Consider the following 25,104-nt stretch of genomic DNA (forward strand, 5'->3'; position numbering starts at 1 on the left):
AGCGCGTGTAGTACAGGTACGGGAGCGCGACCGACAGTCGTATAGTACACAGGGAAATCGTGTGCGGCCAGCGCTCCTAAAGACAGAAAACCAGTAGCGTGAAGCACTGCGCAACGGTAGGACCGAGAGAAAGAAACACAACGCACGCGTGCTCGAGGGGTCTAGCTGCCCTGCGGACACAAAGTGCAGGCAGCGATGGTGGGATGGGGGAATTTAAGAGGGAGGGGGGGGGGGGGACGCGTGCACGTTTCTTTCGCTGCGGTAACCGCAAAGGAAGAATAACAGAGAACCGAGCCGAGAAACCGAGCAAAGGGGGGGGGGGAGTAAGGGGGCATCAGCCGCCGCAGGCTCCCCCGCGATGATCGGCGTCGATAAGCGGGCTCTCAGCGAGGTGTAACTCGGTTAGCGGTCACGACTCCGGCGAGGCCGCGCACACATACAGCGGAAAGGACGCTCTCGCCGCGCGCGCCTCAAGAAGGGGCGGCAGAGAGGGGAAAGACGAGTGAGAGCAGGGGGGAGGAGGGGGGCGCCTCGAGACGCCGCCGCATCAGCAGCATGCGAGCTGCGGTTGCAGTGTACCGATCCCCCCCACCTCCACTTCCACCTTTCCACCGCTATCACCACCACGGCAGCCGCCGCACTCCACCCTTGGGAACCGACCACCGCCTGCCCGTCCATCCGCCCGCTTGCCCGCCCGACTTGGCCCCGGCGTCACGATCTGCCTCCAACTTAAATTACGCGCCGCTGCTGCGTAGCTTTCCTTCTGCTTGCGTCTGCGCTATACCCACTCTCTACGTCATCATCGTATGTCTCTTGCTCATACACACGTATGTTTGCTTGCGCCTTGCCTCACGCGTTGCCCCCTACTCGGTGGCACAAATGGGGGCAACCCTCAGAGGGCATGGGGAGAAAAGAGGGAGAGAGGCAACAGCGTCACCAAGAGAGTTCATGTACACAAGTAAATACACCGCGAGGAAGTACAACTGCGCAAACCGACGCCGGTTGTGCACACGCAGGTTGTACAGAAACAGAAACAGTCACGCGCAAATTTCAGTCGAAACGCCAGCAATCGAAGATTAAGCCGTGAAGAGTTATTTCTCAACCGATTAACGTTAACTCTCGATTCCGAATACTAATATGTACAAGTGGATTATTTGCCGCGTAGAACCTTGTGGCGTAGAAGCTGTTGCCGTCGAAGGAACGAGGGGCACAGGGTGATTTACACCCGGCTGGTCAGCCGCGCAGACGGAAACAAGTATAAACGCTATAGGCACGCATATTTCACGCGGCGCTGCGCAGCCTCGAAGTAATCGAAACTCGAACACTGCAACATTCCTGAAATTTTCTCAAGGAAACTGTAAACACATGCTGAACAGGCAGGTACGGTCGTTACCGGGCCGCCGTGCAGGACGTTGCAAGGGTTGAAAACAGCTAAGAAATGAAGCAATGTATATCACCCGAACGGGGAAGAGTCGGTAGCGGCGGCGGCTGCGTCAAACTTATCACTCGGTAAGATCGCGAGACGAAGCCTCCAGAACCGGAGGCAGCGTGAAAGAGTATCACAAGGTATACGGGCGCACGCCCTTTATTCACGAAGGGGGAGCCGTTCATGTATCACCTCGATGGAGGAGGCAGGCAAGCAGATAGGCAGGAAGGCAAGCACCGCCGCCGAAAAGAAACAGTGCGTGGCTGTGAGGAAACGACCATTCTCGGGCCCAAAAAGGAGGCAGGCCGAAGCGAAAGCTAGTGTGGGTCCTGCAGGCAACCAAGAAAACAGCGTGCGGAGACGACAACAATGGCGGAAACAAAAGGACAGGCAGACAGGAGCGTCACTGTGGCGAGAAATACTCAGGAGTCCACAGAAGAAGCCTGGAGAGAGAAGGTGAACGCGAGATGCACGGCGTGATGGCGGGGGCGAAGAGGTGGAAACAAGGCGGTACGAAAACGAGGCGACGCGGAGGCGGCGGCGGACCGCTAAGAGAGAGAGAAGGGGGGCGGGGGGGGGGGGGAGAAGCCGGAGGAGGTCAGCGGCTAATGACAGTGATCGACCGTATACACTGCAGCACTTCACACGTCGCCGAGACCGGAACCTCTATATGCTATATACTGGAAACAGCGGCGGCGGCAGCGCGTAAGACCCGGGCTGCTCGTTCGTCGCTTGTGGTCCTCGCGGGAGCACCCGCCCGTTCCAGACAAACGCGCACGCCTCGCAGCTAGAAGGGGAAGAAGCGGAGCAGAGGCTTCAGGCACTGCGCCAGCGGCCGCACGGATGACCGGGCAAGCGAGAAAGCAGACAGCGACCGGCGGCGCGAAGCCAGGTCCGGGTCCCCTGCCCCTCCCTCCTCCGCTGTGGCCCGGGCAGCAGCAGCAGCAGCCTTTGTAATCACCTGCCTCCGATGCGGTGGTAGCCGGCGACGCGAACGATACGGCCGTGCCTCTCCTAGCGTTTATGGTCCACTCGCACGGAGAAGCTTTCCCGCCTACCGCTCCCCGAGACCCAGGGCCACGCTTTCGCTTTCTCTTTTCTTCGTTGCGTCCTTTCTTCGATTTCCTATTGCGTTTTGCTTTTCCCGGCTGCTGCAACCGGAGGCTTTTCGCACGATACGGCGGCCGCCGAAAAGGACACGGCGGACTCGCGCGCTCCGCACAGTTACGCCAGCAGCGGCAGAGGCCGCCGCAAGGAGAAACGCCCAGGGACGTGACACGGCCTCCTTATTGTCTCAGCGCGCCAGATGGAGATTTAGGTGGAAGGGCGGCGGGCGATCGGCCGGCCGCGGCTGAGCGCGGTGCGAGACAAAAGAGCGAGTCGCGGGGTGGGGGGAGACGTGTCTTACGCCCGGTGCGCAATCTTCGCGTCCAGCCGACGGCTGGAGCTTGGCCTGGCTCTGTTGCGCAGCGCGCGATGCACGCCCGCTTGGGCGGAGGCGGCTGAACGATGCCCGAAGGTGAAAGCTGTGCGCGGGTCCCCCCCATCCGTTTGATTTCTTTCGGGTGACTGTAGGTGACTACATGCCGGGCATTTTATTTCCTCTGACCGGCTTTCGCAATCTGAAGCGTACGAAGAAGCAAGGCTAATGAAAAGAAAGGAAAGGTGTCTTTGATGGCACCCAGAACTAATATGGTACACGGCGTTCCACTATACATACTAGATAAGGGCAGCTCTTTGAAGAGATGTGCCAAGTGCGGCATCATTTAGATCAATCTTGCTTGAAGAGTTTCATGTTCATTATATTTCAGGCATCTCGTACAGAGGAACTTTTGGCCATTGTGCGCCACATAACCTATCATTCCATTCGTTGTCGCGGCTTAACTGTTGGTGCAAACTGCTCCTGCGTGCGTACGAACGACGGTGAAAGTTGCAGAATCGACGATGGCCCCGTGTAACTGTCGTAAAAGCCATTAACGTTTGTGTGCCCTGCGGGGCCGATAAGAGAGCTCGATTGAATGCGCGATGCGCCAACGCCTATACGGTTGTAAAGTGTCCTTGTACTCACCTCGGCGTACTCCTGGCAAGACTCGACCGAGGCGACGAACTGGACCACGTCGTCGACCGTCCACTTGGCGACCAGCTGCTGTTGCTGCTGCTGCTGACCGCCCTCGGTCGTGGTGGTGCCCACGGCGCCGCTGCACGGCGAATGCAACGACGACGCCTGATCCGAGCAGACGGAGCCGCAGCGCAGCTTGGGCGACTTGGACGCCCCCCGGGCGCCCTCCAACTGCAAGAGCCACGGAGACGTCGCCTGCTTGCGGGGCGGCGTCCGCGCGTCGTCTGCGGGTTCCTTGGAGCCCGAGGAGGAGCGCGGGCTATCCGTGGACCGGGGTCTCTTGACTGCCGTGCCGCCTAGCGACAGGTCCAGGGGGTCGGCCCTCGCGGGCTCCCCGTCGTGCGGTCTCTTGACGGCGCCGCGGAGATAGGTCTCGAGTTGGGAGGCGCTCTGTGCGCTCGCGGTCCTCACGAGGTTCAGCAGAGTCTGAGACGACGAGAAGTCCGAGAGGTTGAAGGGCGCGCTTCCCCGATGCGGCTCCAGCAGCGCCGACGGCGGGGAGGACGTGTGCGACGACGGCTTCAGGGGTGGCGTGGCGCGCGGCTGCGCTGCGGAGGCGACGGGGCCTCCTCCGTGGTGGGGCGGCAGGCCGTGGTTGGGCGTCGCGTGACCCGCGGAGTCGGAGTCGACGTTGCCTCCTCCGGCGGCGTTGGCCGCGTGCGACGCGGCGTTGTTGTTGTTGTTGACACCGCCGCCACCGCCGCCGCCGCCGTCGCGGCCTGCGCTCTGGCGACCCGACGTCTGCAGCGGAGGCGTTCCCGCCGCCTTGAAAGGGAACGGAGGCTCGAAGCCTCGAAGCAGGCCCGGGGGCACGGCTCCGTTGCTCGGGCTAAAACCAAACCTGCGAAAGGAAGAAGCAAAAAGCCCCTTTAGTCTCTGCGACGCAACATGTTTTCGTTGCGAAAAAAAAATATGCACAGGTTTTTTTTTTTGTATTGGTATTTGCGAGTTCCTCAGCGACCCATTTATTGTTGTCTACCAATAAAGGCTCGCGTAAATCGAAGCGAGCGTTCTTACACTGAACTTGGTGTACCCAAACACAGAAAAAATAAAAGAAAGAACCGAAAGAAAGGAAATTAGTAGGTGGTCTATAAACCGACACAAGGAAAAAAAACGCGGCACCAAAGACTACTGCACGCTGGCTCTTCAATTCACCAAGAGAGCCAGACACGAGCGCCCTGTTTTCCTTGACCTCTCGGGGGCAGCGAAGGAACCACGCTCGAAAACACATTTCGCGCGACCGCTCAAGTGCAACATTCACGGCTGCGCTTTGAAAGGTCGAACGATCCCAGGAACGTTATAAAAAAAAAAAAAACACACACACATACTCGCTATACGCGCGGCGAAAGTCCATCACGCAGACGGCGAATACGCAGGAAAAAATAGCTCGAAATAAAGCTGCAGGGTGAACAGAAAGAGACGCGACCGTGATGAGAGGGAGCGCGAAACAACCAACGCCAGGCGGAAACAGGAAGACCGGAGACACGGCAAATTTCATGCGGCGGCGGTTGCGGCAACCACGGTGTCGGCAACCGCGTGAGCGCGCCGGTTCCACTGCGGTCATGCGCGCAGTCCGCGAAAAAAAGACGCTTTGGCAAGGCTTTGCCATTATGAGTAGAGTCAATACAAACGTTTAAGTAGTATATATACTGCGGGACAAGATCCTATTCAATATGTTTGCTCCGTACTGCATTTGGGCCAATCAAAACGTAACGCGACGACCTAGGTTCGGCGCCTTTGCGCGGAGCTCAATGGCAAGGCAACGAAGAACCTCTGTGTGTCGAAGTGGCACAGACAAAGATCTGTTTTCTATTGTGAAGTTGGTATCTCTCGCTCTATCTGTCTCCGTTGCGCCGACCTATTTTTTGAACGCTGTTTTCGACAGTGCAAGCGTAAACAACAGCCCAGCGTTCTTGTTCTTGCTGATATAATTAACGCCGGGCTATGATAAATCACGGCATAGCATATATACAACGGTAGAGAAATATTAAAGAACGCGAAGACAGTCGCGCTGAAGACCACGTGGCAAAGCTTCCATACTAAAGGTTACTCCGCAGCAATGTCCTCACGATGCCGCAGCCTTCAGGCTGTCGGGGCGGTAAAGATGTCGTTATTATCCCCGCTTATAAGTGGCTTCTCAATTTGCTCGTAGCGCAGACACGCGGGGGTGCCGACCTCTACAGAATCGCCCACAGTTTAAGCGACGCGTCGCTCCCATGGAAGAAACGCCTTCAGGGTGCCACACATGCCCGCAGGAGGAAATTTCGACAAACGTATAGCGAAGCACCACCACGGCAGGCCGGGGATGTCAAGGATATGCGGCGATGACGGGGGGAGTTGGCCTCAGCTCGCAGTTTGGGACGCAGACGCCGCCGAAGTCGCGCGTGATCTTCAGCGGTAGCGGCAGCGGGCGTTTACGCCTCTGCAGCGCGGTAGCGGCGCCGAACGCGGATGCCTGTAATTGCCAGCGCCCTTGAACGAGGCCCTCGCCCGCCCGGTGCCGAGTTTCCCATGGGGGCTGGGGGGCCAAAAACTTCCCGAGGCCAGAGTCGAATCGGACACACGGTGGAGCGGAAGCAACGGCGTGAAGGCTGTTGCGCGCAATGGCGGCCTTGCCGTCCACCGCCGCCGCCGCCGCTGACGTGGCTGCGGCCCATAGCCTCGCGCACACGGGGCCTGACCGCACCCAGAGGTAGCCGTCGAGTTCCGTACTAAAATTACGAGAGCGAAGTCTGGCTTGTACCTTCAGATGTCCCTGCGGCGTTATTCGCCACGCTTCTTCTTTCTAAATGGCCAGGTATCGGTATGCTTCTAAACGCGCGAAGGCAACAAGTCTCCGCACACGTGGTGAGCAATCGTTGAGATTTGTTACACTTATGACGCAATCGTCTTATGCTGAAAATTATCAGTTTGCGAAGCCACAAAGTCGTCTAAAGCCAAAGAGGCGAGTTTAGGCAACAACCATTTACTATATACCGAATCTTTCCCATGAGATGCCGTGCTCGCGATTCTCGTGCAGGAAATAGTGCCATATTTTCATATCGTGCGAAATTCTCGCAGGAAGCATTAAGGGCGCAACAACAACAGAACTCCACCTCCTTCCTCACTTTTCTTCGTCAGCTGATTCACTCGCTTTCCAGCACCATTCTTACCACACGGACATGTTGTTTAGCCTGGCCTTCTGAAAGCGACTCAATCTACGTTTTAGAAAACAACCGGTTTTGTAGTCTCTAATTTAGGCGGTAACGCGCGCCATCTCTTGGAAAAACCAAGGTATTCAGCTGTTGCAAGCGGCACACGAGAGGCGAGACGAACTAATATGCGCGTAACTATACACGCCATGGATACACAGCGGTGGCACACTTTCCTGCTACGTTCTGTGTCGTTGAGCACTCCGCGGCTGTAACTTGTGCAGGGTGACACGGTCGCAAATGATAGAGCGTCAAGTTTTGAAGTAACATTCCTGTTTGTCAGCCCGGCTGCAAGTCAAGTGAATCTCCTCACGCTTGGCAGCGCAAACACAAAAGTCAAGCGTCGCTTCGTGCGCGAATTCTTCCTGGGACCGTCACTTCATCGCGTCAGCGCACGCCTAGCGAATGCCTCCAGTTATACGTCGCCCTTCCCCAAGACATAGGCATGCCAGCAGCTCCCTTGCCTCCGTCATCTTCATTTTCCCATGACTAAACGGCGCACAAACGTCGGCAGCGTACGCACGCCGCTGCGTTCGCAAACAGCCTCCGAGCTGCACCGAGTCGCGGGTAAGCGCGTGCATAAGCACCTGTGCGCACCGCGTGAGCCCGCACAGCAAAGTCCTAGCAAAAGCGCGCACGTGCATGTCCAAGTCGTACGTGCTTGGAATGCACGCGAGGCACCGGTGGCCCTCCCGTCGTAGAGGACGGAAGGTCGGAGGGCGCCGTACCCCCCCCCCCCCCTCCGCGTACATAGCGTGCAAAAAAAAGCAACACACACACACACACACACACACACACACACACACACACACACACACACACACACACACACACACACACACACGCACACACACACACACACACACACACACACACACACAAGACAAAAGAGCGAAGCACAACAAACGCGCTGTCTCACAACGAGTTCGGTGCGAATGCGGTACGTGGCATGCGCGCCATAGTCGCGATTGCGCGCCGCGGCCGTTCAGATATAATGGCGTCCGTCTTCTTCCACGCATGTGAAAACAACGCCGCACAGCGGAACCGAGCGACCGCCGGCGGTCGCTTGACGAACCGTGAAGCGCGGCGAAAGGAGCGGCATTGGTGAACGCGGCCGAGGAAGGACGGAAATCAAGGGTGCGTATAGCTGCGTCAAACCAATGGAAGGACTCTGGTCAAACGGTGGTTCAGAGTTCGGCGCCGCGAAGGAGAACGCGAAGGAGTTGCAGACGACGGTATACATATATGGCGGCTACAAAGAAACGTTACATACCCGCACGCGCCGCTCATTCCGCCAAGAACGTATAACTCCTCGATATTTAATCTTGACGCTCAGCGCGAAGCCTCATGCGACAGCGTTTTACGCAGGCACTCGAAACGATTTGGAATAGTGCGACGGAATCCTTGTGCCGTCTTCCACTTCTCACTGTAGAGCGGACGTTAACCTGTCTACCGCGTTTTCTCTCTCTCGTTCCTTCTAAGGCCGATTTTATCTCACTCATTCTCTTTTAACAACGAAAATCGCGTGGGAAGCTCTAACGCGGCTGCAACTTGCCACTAACGAAGACCCATTGATTGCCGATTAGCAAAACCTTCCTTATATATATGCGGAACGTTCAAGCACACTTGCAGAAAAATCGAGAAGGCAGAATAGTAACGCTAACACGCCAGCCTCAGTTAAACGCCTTCAGGAATTGGGATCCAAAATGAGGTGTCGCCTCGCTGATAGCTTTCTCTAATCTCTGGGAGAGCAGGGGAAGCCCGGTAGCGCTAGGAGCAATCTATTTTGCCGCTGGTGTTGTCAGCCACAATAACAACAAAAACAAAATGCGGCAGGTAACAGGGAGTACATCAAAGTTAAGTGAAACCTGCGGGAAGTAAGGAATGGTCTGGTGTTTTTGTAGAGGGAACGGACGGTGGCTCAGAGTGAGGTAAACTGTGCAGCACAGCAAATTAATCGGAAGGGACAGATTAGAAAGAAAGAAAGAAAGAAAGAAAGAAAGAAAGAAAGAAAGAAAGAAAGAAAGAAAGAAGCCTATTAAGGGGCAAGCTAAATAGACAGCAAGGCAAGGGGATATAGCTTCGCCCTTTATGACCCGCGACGCAAGAAATATATGTGGTCGGAAGCAACCTTAGGGAATGTGGGCTACAAGCGTTGCCCAAATGCTCTGAAGCTTTCGCTCCCTGCTGCCGGCAGTTTTCGTGATGGCGAGCGTATTTCATAACTATATACGAAACTGCTTCATCCGCTTAATTCAATCACTCCAGGACGACGGTGGTAATAGCTGCCAGACGTCTCGAGTTACCTTTATCCTGCGAGAACCGTACCCAAATTATATACATCCAGAAAATTTCGCAACTTCATCACTCCATTCAATTCTTCACCCCGTCTATTGCGTTTTCCTTCCCCCAGTGCCCGCTCTCTCGCTTTATAATAGACCACCCGTTGTCACCTTTACGCATTAAGTGCGCAGGAATTTTGGTCTCCAACGTCACACCGCATCATACCACTGAATAAAGAGCTTGGCGAGTACAATCACCTTCTTTCGGCCGACAGTACTTGAGCGCAAGCACGCACATCCGTCCCCAAATGAGAACCGTAAAGCTGTAACCACACGTATCGTATCTTCAGCGTTCTTGCAGCGTCGCCTCAATCACCCGGCGCCGGCGCGTCCATTTTACGCACAGCAATTAGCGCCTTCTCAATCCGGCCAAAAGGCGCTCCACCTCATCACCAATTAAACGTTGTAACCAGCTACAGGCAAGTTCAGCCAGTAAACAGCTTGATTACCTATCGTGCCGCGAGAAAAACGGATCGCGCCGACGCGGCGTCGTCGGTAATACGCGCCAAATACGCTCCATGTGGCCGCCGCTTGACGGCGGCGCTGAATGCTGTGATAGCGTTGATAGCGGCCTGTGTAGAGCACCCAGCGGCCAACCAATCCTGTCCCCCCCTTATTCCCTCGCTGCAACTCGGCTGGCCGCAAAAGCACCGTCGCTCCACCCAGCTGTGTGAGAGCGCGGGACGGTGTCAAGGCTCGCGCGGGCGAAAACGCGCGCCGGAGCGGCGGCATCGAGCCCTTGCTCTCGAGACGACGAAGCGCTGCTTCTCCTCTCTCTGAAAGCCGCGTGCAGACAGACAGACGGTGGAACCACGGGCGGCACTCTCGCTCGCCCCGCCGCCACCGCGTCCATTGTATTCTAATCGGAAATCGTCGATCGAGAGAATCGCCCGCGGGGGCAGACCGCGCATGTAGTTCCGCTCTTGCGGCGGCTGCTGCGCTGCTCCACGCCGCTGTAGAGCTGCCCTCCCGACAAGACCGGAGTGACGACGCCCCGGTGAAGTCGCAGCCACCGCCGTGCGAACGCCGCCGCACTGCAGAGGCCGTCGGGATACGTGATTAAGATTAAGTTACGTCCCGTTCGCAAACCCGTTCGAGAGAGCAAAGAAGAAACGGAAAGGAACGACGCCAGGGCGCTGAGAACGAGAACGCGGTTAAACTGTCGAGAGGCGCGCATGGGCAGCCACATATTCTCGCGTTTCTTTGTTTTCCCCCCCTGTGGTGCAACTTGCGCACACGCTGCAGGAAATATCTCTGCGTGGCAGAGCATTGCGTGCGGGCGATCGCTCGTCTGCCAGTACAGTTGCCCGCCGGTGGTTCCGCAAACCGCCAGTACCGTATACGCCGCGAGGTGTCGCTTCAGTTCGTAAGTATGTTATGAAGAAATGGGGGGAACAATTCATTTGAACCACCACTCGCTTTTCGCCGTTCTTGAGGTTAGACGAGAATGTCCCCAGGCCTCAAGAATTTTGTTGAAGTTCGTTGAGGTTACGGCGTCTGTTATTTCGGGGATGCCGGTCTCGACGCAGGTGATCTCGGTGTGAGTAACCTCGAAACATGTATAGCCGTCCTAAAAAAACCGGAATAAGCGCGATTGGTGCAAATTCATTTAGGGTCTTATAAGGCGCCCTCTTCGGAAGCGAATGGGGCTTGACGCGTTACCCTGATATGGCGCATAAACATTTCAGCCGCTCTCTCGTTAAGTATTTAATATAACTCGTTCTCCGGTTCCTACTATGTTCTTCCTCTTATAGTTTATTGCCCCTAAGAGAAATCAATACCGAGCGAGAGCTTCGACTTTGCAAGCTGCCCTGGCTACTGCTGCTGCTCTTTTCCGCGTGCAGCAGTCGTCAGTCCAGTCGGTCGGCTAAGGTCAACGAAGGTCGATTTTTTTGGATCCCCACGGCTAGAAGGGGGGAGGGGAGGGGGGGAGCAGCCCCAGGGCCACAATATAAAACAAGCTTCTGGCATTCCTATCGCAACGTCCCTCCCACTTCTCCTGCGCTTTCTTTCTCTCTTTCTTTCAACTCATTCGTACAGCCGCGAGCGAACGTGAGCAGGTCGAAAGCCCTAAGCCGACGGGAGCAAATCTGAGCCCGCCTTGCGACCTACACTGATTTCTTGCTCTGCCCCGCGCGCATACATTTATATATTTATATATACGCAGCCAGTCGGGAGGACGGAAGAACGCGCGGCCTTATCAAAGAAGAAAAAGCACGTGGCCACGAGCCCCTGCACAGGAGGATATGACGGCGCATGTAAAATTGCGAATTAGCGATCGAACGACGGCAAAAAACTGATTCGAAATGCACGTGCGACTCCATCGCGCTGCGCGCGCGCGCGACCTCTCCGCAGGCGGGCCACATGAATTGTGCGCCGCGCACACGCCGCAAACAAATATGACCGCCTCTCTCTCTCTCTTTCCCCCCTCCCCCCACCACCCGCAAAGCACGACGAGACCGAAACAAGTTGTTATCGTGAAAGCTTAGCGAGCCATCTGGCGTATATACGGTGCACCGCAACACTGCACAAGTTCTTCGTGTTTCGAGACATCTGGCGCTTGCGGGCATGTGCAGCACGCCTCCTCGGTTTTCTTTCTTGCTTCTTTCTTTTTTTCTGAGTTATTACCGTCTGATTAGCGGTGTCGGTTCAGTCTGCGCTCGCGCGCTTCCCCGTGTAGCCCACTCGTTTGTAAAAGCGCCCGCACGTTACCCGCACTGATAGAGAGGTATAGGGATGTTTGCACGCCGCGCTCAAAGTCTTTCGAAGTAAAGCGAACGGAACACGTTCCACCGGCGGTTATAAGTTCCCCTACAGATTGGTTTTTCCGATTGCATGATAGCGGCGACGTTAAACATGCTGCGGTGTCCGAATTTGTTGTTCCGGAAGCATTGAACATCGCACCCCTTATCTTAGACACCCCTTATCTTAAACGTGCATACTAATTAGTGTGGCTAAAGTTTTAAGTGCCTTCCGCCATAATCTGCACATCACCGTTCGTTGCCCTAATCGTTATGCGTGCATAGGATGCATTACCAGACATTCTCCATGATGTAACACACCGTAATAGCTAAGTGTTAATTTTCTTTCTTTCTTTATTATTATTTTTTTTTTTGTGACATGACCGAATGAATGTTAAGCCGAATGGTTATATGGGTCCAATTCAATTTTCATATGCAATCATGGTATGGCCCAAGATCCCTTAAGGTGCCACTGTTCCCACGCGAAGAGGTAAGTTCAGTTTACCGCTTGTACTAATGCTGGCAGTCTAGAGTCACATCGAATTCGATTGCAGATGGTAGAAGGAGACAGACGCAGACAAGAATCGGGAACACACCACCCTTGAGCCCTACTCAAGTCGGACATACTACAACAGTGCTCACGCTTACCTCAAGTCTTTTCTATACTTAACGCACTGGTGGGTTCCACAGCTTAGGAAGAAAGAAAAAAAAAATGAATGAAAGAAAGAAACGGCGACATGCAACCAGCATACGAGAGGCTACGCTCCAAGCGGACTATACGAGTGCGCGCATAACTCTCTGGATTGCAGGTGAATTCGCACGATGTGGGGAGAGACGTGTGCCTCGTCGGCCGGTGGATAACGAGGGGACCACAATATCGAGGGAGCGCACGGAGAAGCGAGAACAACGTCGAGTTAAAGCGTACGAGGGAAAGAAAACCCGCCGAGACGACAAGGGAAAGAGAGAGAGAGAGAGAGACAGGCGAAAAACGCCTTCACATTGTCCGAATCGGCGGCGGCCGACAAGGAGTATTTCAGCGAGTGGACGAAATCCTTATGGGACGACCGTTGCGTAGGCGCGAAAAAAAAAAAAACTGAAAGGAAGTAATGATCTAGGGGTAAAAAAAAAAGAAAGAAAAATGAACGGTGAAATCTCCGCGGAGAAGGGCGCACATCGCAAAAGCTACAGCAGCGCTCAGGTAGGGACGCGGCGCGCGGGAACGCGGCGGTGCGATAGACAATATCGCGAACCCTTCGCGCGCGCATGTGTTGTTGCGCTGCGCAGATTCCCACGGCCTATCGCTCTCCGCGCACTGCGCTCCCTGGCGCGAGAGAGGTTTCTCGGTTGGTGGGGACAGCCTGGGCTGGGTCGACTCGCGCAGCAAGCCAAGGCTTTATAACAGCGCCAGCACAGTGGTTCAGTAGGGGTCACTTTCACCGGAGGGCAGAGATAGAGAGAAAAAGGCTGGCATCGCCGCTGGCTCGCTGTTGCTGCTGGCTACAAGGGCGGACTGAGCCCACAGACAACCGAGAGGCAAGGTTTCAAAAAAACTAAAGAAAGAAAGAGGGGGGGGAGAGAAATATAAAAGAAAGTTACTTATTATATTCGACGAGAGCAGAGAGGAATTGTATGGCTGTGCGGCAGTCCCCCCCTCCGCAGTTCTTTTTTTTTTTTTCGGTCTATTTCTCGCCGAGTCACTGTTTCGAAACAGCTTTGCACGGATGTCTCCATTCAGGCTTCCCTTATCTCTCTCGCCTCGGACTCAAACGGTTGCGCAGTCAGTTCGACGAAGGCTTCCTCGATCGTTGCATCTCTCTCGGCACGTGTGTATGTGATTGCGAGAATGCGCGCACTCGCGTCGCGACCGTGAGACTGAAATTTGACGAATCACTGTGTTTGTCAAGTACAATCGCACTGATACATATATATATCCAGTTTCGTAAGAAACCTTAACGAGTGTCTCTCTCTTCAAGTGCAGTCAACTACACTGTCGAAAAAAATGCGGGAGCGCATTGTAGTCGTCGGCAAGTGTATAGCGAGAACTTCAAGTAAGCGAATTTAAAAATCCGCATCTTATATTATGCAGGAATCCATGCGTTAATGAATGCCGAAGGATGTGTGTGTCACAGTGAAGCTTAAAGAAAGAAAATAAAAGGAGGGAGGGGTAGGCGAATATAATGGTCCTGCGTACACCGATATATGCAGAACACGAAAAAAAAAAAAAGGAACAAGCTAATTTTTTGCGCAACGCAAGAACACACTGCTCGCGATAGTTTCAAACGCGCAACCCCCTCTATTCACACCGTCTCCGAACATCTGCCGTCAGGCGCGAGAGCACGCCTTTATAACGTACGATCTGCTCGCGTACTTCATTTTGTTTTCCTCGAAATCTCGCGAGTGTAACGGATCGCAATGCTAATCACGCACCTGGCTGCAATTCGAGGAAAGTGCGTACAGACGCACCCACGCCACGATGCGACACACACACACACACACACACACACAGGCAACCTTCGCGCATGCAGTGAGGGCGCAGCAGCATCAGCAGCCCCAGCAATCCTCCACGTAGCCTCTGCGCGCATGTATACTATACACAGGGAGGCCTCGCATACCTGCCCATCGCGTCGCGTCGTGAGAAGTCGCCGTATATAATAAAAGTGCGGGGAAGAGAGACCCACCTCGTCCACTTGAAGCCGACGCGCAGGTATACATACAAGAGCGTCGACGGCGCAACTGAGAGATAGCTATAGGCTCCCACTTCACCCTCCAACCCCTTCCCCCTCCCCGCTTCGATCTCTCCTCCGCATTCTGCCGGTATAGCCCTCGTCGTGTGTACAAGCAGCGCGAAGGTCTTATCTCGACGCCGCTTCGTTGCGGGGACGGCTGCAGGGCTGCGGGCGGGCGACACCGGTAACAACCGGTGCACCGCATTCGAGTCGCCGATACGAAAGTTATGGCTGTACGGTTCGCGTTATCGAATTTTTTTTTTCTTTTGTTCCTTCGACAGATGGCACATGTTTACTTACTCGCTACGGCGTCCAGCGCTGTCTTTGCGGTTCTTCTAATAAGAAACAAGAACAAGGGGGCGGGGACGTTTTCCCGCATGCAAGCTTTCACGGCGCGACGCCGAAAGTGCTTTGTGCGCGCAACTGTATATATACAGGGCGGTCACATATATTATACGGCTTTGGGCAGGTGAAAAGCTGCCGAGATAACGAAGTGAAACGTGCGCGCGGGCCTATATTGCGCGCGTTGTCTCTCGTTGATGCGACCGGTTGGTCCCGTGCGCGCCGCGCTGTGTGTATACACACCGACGAGCTTTGTTTCTTTTGTCCCGGCTCTTTTAGAGAGGAGTTCTCCCCTTGGTATAGCGCGCACGCAATTAATTGCGCCGACACACTCACACGGACCGCAGAAACTTACGCGTTTCATTGTTGTTTATGTAGCACGCGCGCGCTGCACGCAAATGATTTTTATCCGGTTGTCTTACACAAATTGAACGTGCGACGTTTGGTCGCGTTGGCAGAGCGCATACGGGAACGTTTAGCAACGTGGGCGATATGAGCTACGAGGAAGTCGAGAAGCGAAGAAAAAACAAGAAATAAAAAGAAAGAAAGAAAGAAAGAAAGAAAGAAAGAAAGAAAGCGGCATGCAGATCGGACTCCAGCGCGGTAATCCGACACCGAACTAATCCGACGCGAACAACGCGCGCACAAATCACCGACGCACCTTCGCAGGCCGCACAATTCAATGCCGCATTGCGCTCGCTGAGCCGACTTATACAGTAGCTGACAGAGTGCGTGCAGTGCGGGAGAGAATACGCCCTTATGCTGATTCAATCCGAGAGTCATCTGGGGCGCCGTTTTAGATAAGCGCTGCGTATACCAAATTAATCAGCCCTGTATACAGTGCGATTCGAGAATTTCCTTTGGCGTTATCGCAAGAGAACGAATCGGAGCCCGTTCGAACGCGAATTCAAGACCAACCCCGTTGGACGTGCACCGCCCGAGGTGTGCGTGGGCAGTCCACTCTTCCGACCTATTTCGTCGATGTGGAACGCTTGCCGACGTCACGCGCTCTCTACGTAAAACGACATTTTAAGAGAGAGAGAGAGAGAGAGAGAGAGAGAGAGAGAGAAACAAGTTTTAATGAGATGCTGGAGACGTTAGCCTGGCGTTTCGTCTACTCCAGATGATTACGATTACGATTACTCCAGGTGATGATTACGATATATACAGTGATCAACACTTAACAACACATAAATTATAATCCTCAAGAACGTGGTGCCATGGTGTGACATTGAAATGCGGCTTCTTCAAGTGAACTGACATGTCTGCAGTTACAACGCGAGAGCTCCAAGGTGACCTATGGATGGGTGTTATATATAGAAAAATGTACATTCGAAGAGGAAACAGATGATGCTCGTCACGCTGAGTGATGGCAAATATTCCAGCTGAACGTGAACAGCGCAAGAGCAACACGGGAACTCCCCTTATTCTTTGCGCTGTTTATGTTCAACATGAATCGCCAGCTATATATAGCCCAGTCAGCCACCTTGGTATGTTCCAGCATTGAAACGCACGCAAAGATTGACGGCTGAGAAACGTGCGACATCTTCAGTTTTGCGCATGCTAAAGACGAAATACCTCCTTAAGCCGACAGGACCTAGCTAGGCTTAAAAGAAACCTCCAGTACGAATGACCGTCGGAAACATCGAACAAATCCACATACAGACAGGAAGATATAGCGAACGATTAATTAATAAAGCAGCCTTGTGATTCGCTAAGTCGAACCGTCAATGATCACGGTCGTAAATCAATGCGCGTCAAACAGCATCCAACACAGCCCGCTTGTCAAACATGCTCACACGCAATCGTGTATACGCAAAGCCCCACTCGCTTCCATTTCTTCTCGTCGCACAGAAATCTCGGTCAAGTGAAAGAATCACTCAGCTTCACAACTGACACGTCTCTCTCTCTAGCTCTTCTGCGTGATGGTGGACATGCGGGGCCATCACAATTGACAGCCTGTCACTTAATCTCCTTTGCAATTCACGCTATATACCTGACCAAAGGAAGAGGCCAGGAAGCGATCACAAACGAGACTCTTTAAAATTCAACAACCTTCGAGGCTTAAGGTGCACCTTTTAATCCGCAAGACACACGCACACCGAGAAAGCGAAGCCACCGAGACGCGTCGGACCACAAACCAGAAGCCCAGCACCCGAACATGCCGAGCCCCTTTAGTCAAACCACCAAGAAGAATGGCCGGCTCTGCCGTTCCCACGTTCCTCTTTCTCTTTACGGCGGGGGACGACGCCGAGCACGGAATCGCAGCCGGAAGCAGAACAGAGATAGATGGTGAGAGTGAGAGTGAGAGAGAGAGAGCGAAAGAGATGACTCTCGGTGCATCCTTCGCCGAGTCGGAATCGAACTGTGTCTTTAGGGTGTAGGCGATGATCCCGAATGCGGTCGGCGAGAAAGCTAGTCTACAGCGCGCACACACCCATTCTCTCTCTCCCGCGTTCTTTGTTTTTCCTTCTCTCCACTACAGTGGCGCAAGCTCTCCAAGTCTCGCCCGAGATGGCTTTCCCGATGCAGAGCGAGCGGCCGCTTTGTTCTATACGCGACGCCGCAGCTGGGATGCAGAGATTACAAACTGCGCTCGGAGCAGATGTGCGCCTCCGTCCGAGTGGCTTTTTTGCATACTAGATCGTTGCTTTTGCGTTTTGCCCCGCATACGCTGACCCTTCTGTTATTCTGACTGTAATGCGGCGCACTGCAGTTGACTGTGGTCATCGATCGTTCCTTCGGCAGGGTTCTTTGTGCTTCCACAAGTCAGGCAATCCTGGCCGTACGCGACAGCAGAGGCGCGCAAGTAAATCGCGGGAACGATTGTTAGTACATGCGTAAGACAACGCCCTTCTTGCAGGACAGGTAATAAAACACGCCGTTGTTCATTCTCGTGGGTCTAACACGAGTTCCTCGAATCCAAGAAACGGAGTTTATATATAAACGTGTGAGCGAATATTGGTTTATGCGTAAGTGGTCATAGCACCTAACTAGCGCACGCACAAACTAACATATCCGTTGTAACTGGCCACAGGCTACACCCAGTATATTGGTTCTCGTTCACTGTATGGAATTAATACACAAACAGTCGCTATCTGCTCACATTTCCCGATGCTCTCACTTTCCCGTAGCGGTGTTATCAACTTCCGCATTTTTTCCCCGATTTAGTTTGACTTAATGCCTCTCGAAGCCGACAGGATACTGCATCTTCCTAATTTATTCTAACAACGCCAACTACACGGCGTCTACTCGAACCAACTTTAATAGGTCAGCGCAGCCAACAATACCACATTACTCTGTCGCCCGCCACAGCTGCGACCGCGCAGCACACGCGCGCGGACGTAGGATACACGTTACGCCCACGCAGTCTCATTCAGCGCGATAAATAAGTGCAAAGCAGAACCCGCAGGCTTCTTTATTTTCTCTTTTTTTTTTCGTATATACCACTGGCTCCATTCATAACACAAAGGCGTGCAACGACTGTGCGTAGTGCAAGAGCGTAGCAGCAATGCGCGCGGGGCGTCTCACGCGGTGGGGACGACCGATGGCGCGCTGTGTACGCACGAAAAAAAAAGAAAGAAAAAGTGCAGAACCTTCGTTGGCGTTTGTTTTCCACGCTGGACGTACGACGAGAATTAAAAGAAGAGAGACGCGGGCGGTGGTCGGTTGTGCGGAGTCAAAAGAGCAAAGGAGACGGAAAGGGAGGCGATAGGGCGGAGGTTGCGAAAGGGGATGAGAGAGAGAGAGAGCATTGAAAAGGGGCAATGCGTGGGACTGGCCGGCCGACGCGTCGGCAGCAGCGCAGCGGGCTAGGTGCGGCAGCCGCTTCCGACGGCGGCTCTGATGTATGGGGCTGTCCGGCGAGCGTACCTTTCGGACCGCGGAGGTCGCCCAAAAGGGTCGCCTCTCTAATATACCCTTGCGTCGAGCTAGCGCTAGCCCGGGTACCACCGCCGTGCCCTTTCGCATGCGTGTGCGAGAGACGCTGCTGCTCGCTTCATCGCCCCCCGCCTCCGCTGATGACGTTCCTCGCGGCGAGACACGTCTCTCGCTTAGCTTCGTTTGTTCAGGAGCTATCCGTTAATTGGCCGACCGGACGACAGGTAAAGACCAAGTGGAGAGCCCGCGGGGACCAAGCGTTTTTCTGTTTCGCTGAAAAGAAAAAGCGATCACGGACAAGTAATCCTGACAGTAACAGCAGCGCTACAAAACGAAAGAATTTGAGGCAAACAACGCGTTACCGACGGCTTGAGTACGCGAGAAAGCTAGGACACCCTGCAAAAATGGGTTGCCTGGCAATCGACGTTGATAGAGGGCGATAGGTGACGCACTGAAGGAGTCGCACGACGCCAGTCAATTCTTTTGCGAACGGAAATCCTCGTCGACCCCAGTTCAATAACACAGCCTGAAAACTCGTGGGTAACGCATGCGTGTATCCACCAAATGCTGCAGAGTTTCAGGAAGCTGCCCACTCAATGAAATCTAATAGCTCAACTGCCAGTCCCTGCAACAACACCGCCGTACTTTCCCTCTCCGCTCTTGATTCTCCGATGAACTGATGGTCGAAAATCACGAAAACCAGAGGGTAAATATAGCAGTAAAGAACACAAACCCGAGCTATAGTAAGAATTCCTTGCGAGGGCCGCTGGGCTGGAACACATCCAAGGTATTTCTTGGGAATGGTATTGCAGTAGAGTTCTCAGAGATTGCGACCACTGCTTCCCGCGTGGGTGCTACGCGTGAAACGCGCAAAACAAATGCGCTAGCTGCTTCGGCTCGAGATGCAGGAGGGGTTCCTCTGAACCGTACGTGTATAACTAGTCAAGCTTTCGTACTATAACTAAGGTGACCTCGACTTTACACCACAGTTATACATCGACCGCGATTCGAAACACACTACCTCTGCGCCGCGTGCATTCGTTGCCTCGCGCTTCAACACACAGTGGACAGTTATACGGCAAACCTCTGGCCTGCCATAAATATTAAACCGAGAAGAAAGGATTGCAAATCTCGATGTAGCGCCAAGTTTGTATACGTATTCGTGAGACTCCCGTGAATCTATAGCGCTCCTAAAAAGAAAAGAGAAAGAGATCGACGAAGAATAGGCAACACGCAACCGGCGAGACACACGAAAGGTGAAACAACAACGGGTACGCACGCGCCCCCACGTGTGTTTGGCCGGTTGTACATACATATACTACATATGGCCACGTCCCTCGGACGTGTACGCCACGCGAGAGCTCCGAGGACCACACGTACAGAGCGCTCGGGGAGGTCACGGTATATGTAGATAGATAGAGCGTGCGGCCTTCCATTTCTCACGCGGTCGCCCGCCGCCGCCATCGCCGTCGCGATTCGAACGGGCCGTAAGTCTTGGGCCGCGGTGCGCGACCCAAATATCGCCGGCGAGCGCCGCACATCAGGACGGCCCGCAGGCGCGAAAGGTCACTGCAACCACGAGACGAACCATCGAACGTCCGCATATACCGTACAACGCGCGCGCACAACACACACAATGCGCGCTATAGGACCAGAGAGAAGGGCAGACGCGTGCTGCGGGTTTCCCTTCTTCCAAAACCCGTTGTTTTCTTTGATTTCGCGCGTGCGGCCGGCCGGCCAACGCACCGCGGCGCGCGCGCGCCACACGTATACTTCGTACGGGCTTCTTCGTACGGGACTGACGCCCTTGTTTTTGCCGTGCGAACGTAAGTACATATATACTAGAAGAAGGCGCGGGAGATGCTGTAGAGGCTGGCCGCGGCTGCGGAACGCCGCCGACCTCTGGCGTGACCCGTGACACGCCGGCAAGTCACCCGCACATCCATCTTTTTGCCCCGGCCAGCCTCACCTCGCCTTCGCACACGTCCGTGGCGCGGCGTTGCGGTCTTTGCGGGCGCTAGCTCTCTCTCTCCCTTGCACCGTTAGCGGGGAGCAATAATGCGCGTTCGGTCCCGTTCGTAGACAAGCATGTCGCATCGCGCTGCCCCCATGCGCACACGCATCGTGCCAGAAAGACCGTGGCCGTATGCATATGCGCTAGCGGTCATGTATACACTCGAAGGTGCGAAGCGCGTGACGCCTTTAGGCTCCCGCGGCTCGGCCGTTATAATGCGCGGTGCAGGCATGGGCTGACAGCCATCCTCCATGGTTCGTCGGTGGCGCGCGCGCGAGCCGAATGATTGTCCATGGTCCTCCATTCATGAAGGCATGCGCACTTGGGCTTAGGCTTCGCTCGCGCAAACTTTTAGCAGCGGAGAGCTTTGCAACAGTACATGCCAAAAATTATAAGCATTGTGATGGTATCGAAGTTGCCTTGTTTGTTTGCTTGCTTGTCTGTTTTGTTCGTATGTTTGCTTGTTTGTTTGTTTTCACTGCACGATGTGACGAATGCAAACTTCTGAATGCTTATTGCTGTCTCGGGTGGTCCAACGCAGTCGCTGAGAGACCGGTGCAAGGAGGCATGCGGTCAAGTGGTCAGCTCCGGGAAGAGACGGTTCTTTCGCTGCGCCCTATGTTGTCCACATCAAATGTACTTGCGTCTCTAGAAGCCTGAACACACACACACACACACACACACACACACACACACACACACACACACACACACACACACACACACACACACACACACACACACGCACGCACACACGCACGCACACGCACACGCACACACGCACACACACACACACACACACACACACTAGAGACACAAGTACCTTTGACGTTGACCACATAGGGCGCACATTCCAAAAAAACAAGAGATTGTGGGTTCTGTCCCCAGAGGCGACAAGTTATGTTTTCGTCCGATTTCATTTCAATTCCCCCCCCCCCTTTTCTATTATTTTCTACATTTCAATTTCAACCACAGCTAATTTCCGCTATGCTTTCCTTGGCTTCATTGACTGTTGGCTTTATATATATTGACTGAAAGCGGACATCTGCCGACGGTCATGGAAAGCAATTAAGCATACCTTCGACAAATTACAGCGCGTTTCGTGTTTACAGCGAATTAATATCCTCAAAGAAATGGATATAGGAGATAACTATGCACAGCTAAAAATGAGATTGTAGTCTACTTCAATGCTATCTTTGTTTGGGAGCTGTCGATTCTTCAACCGCGAATCCTGACATCCTCACTTCATCAGTTTGTACAGTATAGTTGCACGTGCTGTTCTATCCCGTAATGCCGCCTGTGCGAGACTTCTTTGGGCGCCGCGGCAGGCGTACTCCAGTGTTTTCCACCTTCTCCCAGCCTCTTTAACTTCAACAACAAGTTGAAAAACACGTTCAGCAAGAATGGTCCCGACTCGCGAACGCCCTTGCGTACTACTGCTCAAGCCGCTGGTCATTCAGCCACGCCAGTATATCTCCGATAAGTGACAAGAAAGAGGCTTCCATTGGAAAAAGCTTAGCACCTGTTTCTTCCGCATCGATTCCATCTGTAGACGGCAGACAGCACAGGTAACCAGCGGCGTCCGAGGCTCTCGATCACAATAAAGAAAGCAGGAAAGAGAAAAAAAAAAATAGAGAGCGGTCGAGACGAAAAGATAATCAGAAAGACGTCCGCTCGCACAAAATACATTCCCCCGGCACGATGAGCGCGCTCGTCGCTGTTTAGTACACAGCCCCAAGCACGCAGAGGGTTACTCCAGCGGAGCTCTTCCGCGCCCTCCCAGGGAGCCTCTCGGCTTTTGTGCTCTAGCGCACGGCGTTTGTCGTCGTGGGTCCGGAGGAGGAAGAGGAGGAGGAGCAGAGACCTCCTGTCGACAGCGCCGCGGCACATGTAGGAAGGCCTCCCCCCTGCCGAAACGCATCACCCCCCGAGAGCGCGAACGTTCGCACGCTCTCTGCGGGCGAGCAAGCCAAGTGGCGGCGCCGCGACACGCTGTTTGTACCCCAAGCCGTTTCTACTACTATACCCGGCGCGCAGCCATATAGAGCTGCAGTCAACCGTCGGCGGCGAGACGGCAAACGTGGCTCCTTGTCTTTCGCGCGATGCCGAACCTGACTTGGGCAAACACACCCGGGATCGTGTGTAGACCGACTATGCCCCCCTCACTCCGCGGCCCTGTCTTCCGGTAGCTTCCCATGACGTCTCCGGGTAAGCAGAGAAGACGAACTCCGGTCCCTGTGAGGTCACCGCAGCCACAATGCTGCTGCTGCTTCTGTTAGCGTGATTCGGTAGACTGCCGACTTTGTTCTTCAGTGCCGTTCTATTTTCCTTCTGCAACGTCACCGGAGGTAGCAGAACGAGAACCAACGGAAGCAGGCACCGCCTTATGTTTCCTCTTCTGCCTTACACCACGGCGGTTCCTGCGGTCTTGTCTCAGAGCTCCTTCACTCGAGTGCGAAGAAGGTGCGGACACGTTGCAGGAATAAGGGCGTGGGACGAAATGTCGAATTCTCGCCGGCGAGTAAATACGCCGCTGGACGCTTCGCGTCATCACCTCGCCACGCCAACGACGCAGCGGAGCATGGCCGCTCCTTTTTGGTACGAGAGCGCCCACTGTTTGTACGCCTGTTACACAGCGCGCGGCCGGGGTCAATTGACAGGGCAAACTCGCGCCTTGCCCGCGAGGTGTGTCTCTGCGCGTGCGTGCGCGGCCTCCAAAACTTAATCAGTCCGGCAGTTCCAAGAAGGAGAGAGAGAGAGAGAAACAAAGAAAGGAGCGGACAAAGGCAAACACGCACGCGAAGGACGCGCAGCTGGTCACTCGAAATGCAACGCCTGTCTGCGCGTACCGCGCGCGGCACTCACAAGTGTCGTCGTCGTCGTCTTAGCCCCCGATTGCTGGGCTGCCGGTTTTACTCTTCGTCACGACCAAACTTCCGCTTCAGACCTCCGCACCACTTAAGTTTCGATTCTCCTGCTCGCTCAACATCTCCTCGAATTTCCTCTCCCCCTCCCCCCGCCCCCGTTCCCTTCCACCAATTTGCGTCTCCCCGTCTTTTTGTATTTCATTCCAAAGATGACGCTCCGCGCGATCGCATACGCTTCAACGAGGAACCACGCGCATATCTGCCACAGTGGCACACCGCGAAGCCGAGAAGAATGCACGCGTGTATAGACCGAGAGGGCGTGATCCGCCGCAAAAGGAAAACCCGAACAGCGGAAAACAAGATAGTGACGCTCCCCCCGCCTTCCTTCCTGCCAACTTCGAAGAAGGTGCACCGCGAAGACGAGCGTGATCATCGAACCAAGCGCGGCGGCGGCGACAGTGGCGGACGAATGTGTATAGCTTTTCGCTATCCGCTCGGGACGGACGCGCGCGCCCTTGTTGCGCTGTAAGATGAATACGCGGAAAGTAGAGAAAGGTCAACAGGGCGGGACGGCACGAGAGAAGAAGAAGGCCCAATGAGCACAATTCCCGCCTGCTCAGGCTCGCGGCCTTGAGCGTTCCGGCGACAAGGAACGCGCGCGCGGCGACGTCTACGACGTAACGTCGCCGGCGAGGCAAACGCGAAAAAAAAAAAAAAGTAAAGAAAGACTCCATCACGACGTCTCGACAAGAGAGGCGACCGATCGAGGGCATTTGCATGCGCGGGCTGTCGAGGGTTATAAGCCACGAGGCGGAGGTTGCGTGGCGTCGTACCTCGTTGTGATTCAGAGCAAAAGGGCGGCGTATAATTGCAATCCGACAGTGCAGGGCAAGACGAGAATCGATCTCCTCCAAGAGCAGGTAAATTGAAGACTCCGAAGTTCTCCGCGGCGCACGCATTCTGTATCTGAGGAGGCGGGCAGCGCTCATCAAAGTCGATTAAAGAACAGCCCGTTTAGACGACCGTCCAAAACCTGCGACGGTGCGCTTCTCCGCACATCTCGTTAGGCCTATAGCTAAGATGGGGGACACAACGCTAGAATCGCTATTAAGGCGTCATAATGCGGTCTGCCAACGTCATTCTTGCCGTCGTCTATTCCCCGCATCGCTCAAGCCTTAAAAACGCGTGTGTCAGATTTAACAATGCTATTAGGCGGGAACGCAGCCATCTCGCATGGTTAGGGCAAATTAGGTGTGTGGGAAAGACTGCTTTCGCGTTGATATAGGATGATGACTCTAAGATGTGTTCGTTAACGACAGGACTATTCCTGAAACTGGTGGCAGTCAATCGTACGAGAACGTACGATTTGAGACCGATGGCAACGACCAATGACAAAAACAGTTGGTACGAACGAAAAGCTTTCTGCGCGTGGCGGAGGGCATAGGCCCGACTTC

At 54.3% G+C, this 25,104-nt stretch overlaps 1 protein-coding gene across 1 annotated transcript in view; it reads right to left on the reverse strand.

Moving 5' to 3' along the window:
- LOC126547053 (uncharacterized) overlaps window positions 1-25,104 on the reverse strand; it is a 503,539-nt gene that overhangs the window by 36,181 nt on the left and 442,254 nt on the right. The window contains exon 6 of the mRNA XM_050194887.3: window positions 3,495-4,386. Coding sequence (XP_050050844.1) covers window positions 3,495-4,386 — 892 coding nt within the window. The remainder of the gene's footprint in view (window positions 1-3,494; window positions 4,387-25,104) is intronic.

The sequence above is a fragment of the Dermacentor andersoni genome, chromosome 3, assembly GCF_023375885.2.
Source record: "Dermacentor andersoni chromosome 3, qqDerAnde1_hic_scaffold, whole genome shotgun sequence".
Lineage (NCBI taxonomy): Eukaryota > Metazoa > Arthropoda > Arachnida > Ixodida > Ixodidae > Dermacentor > Dermacentor andersoni.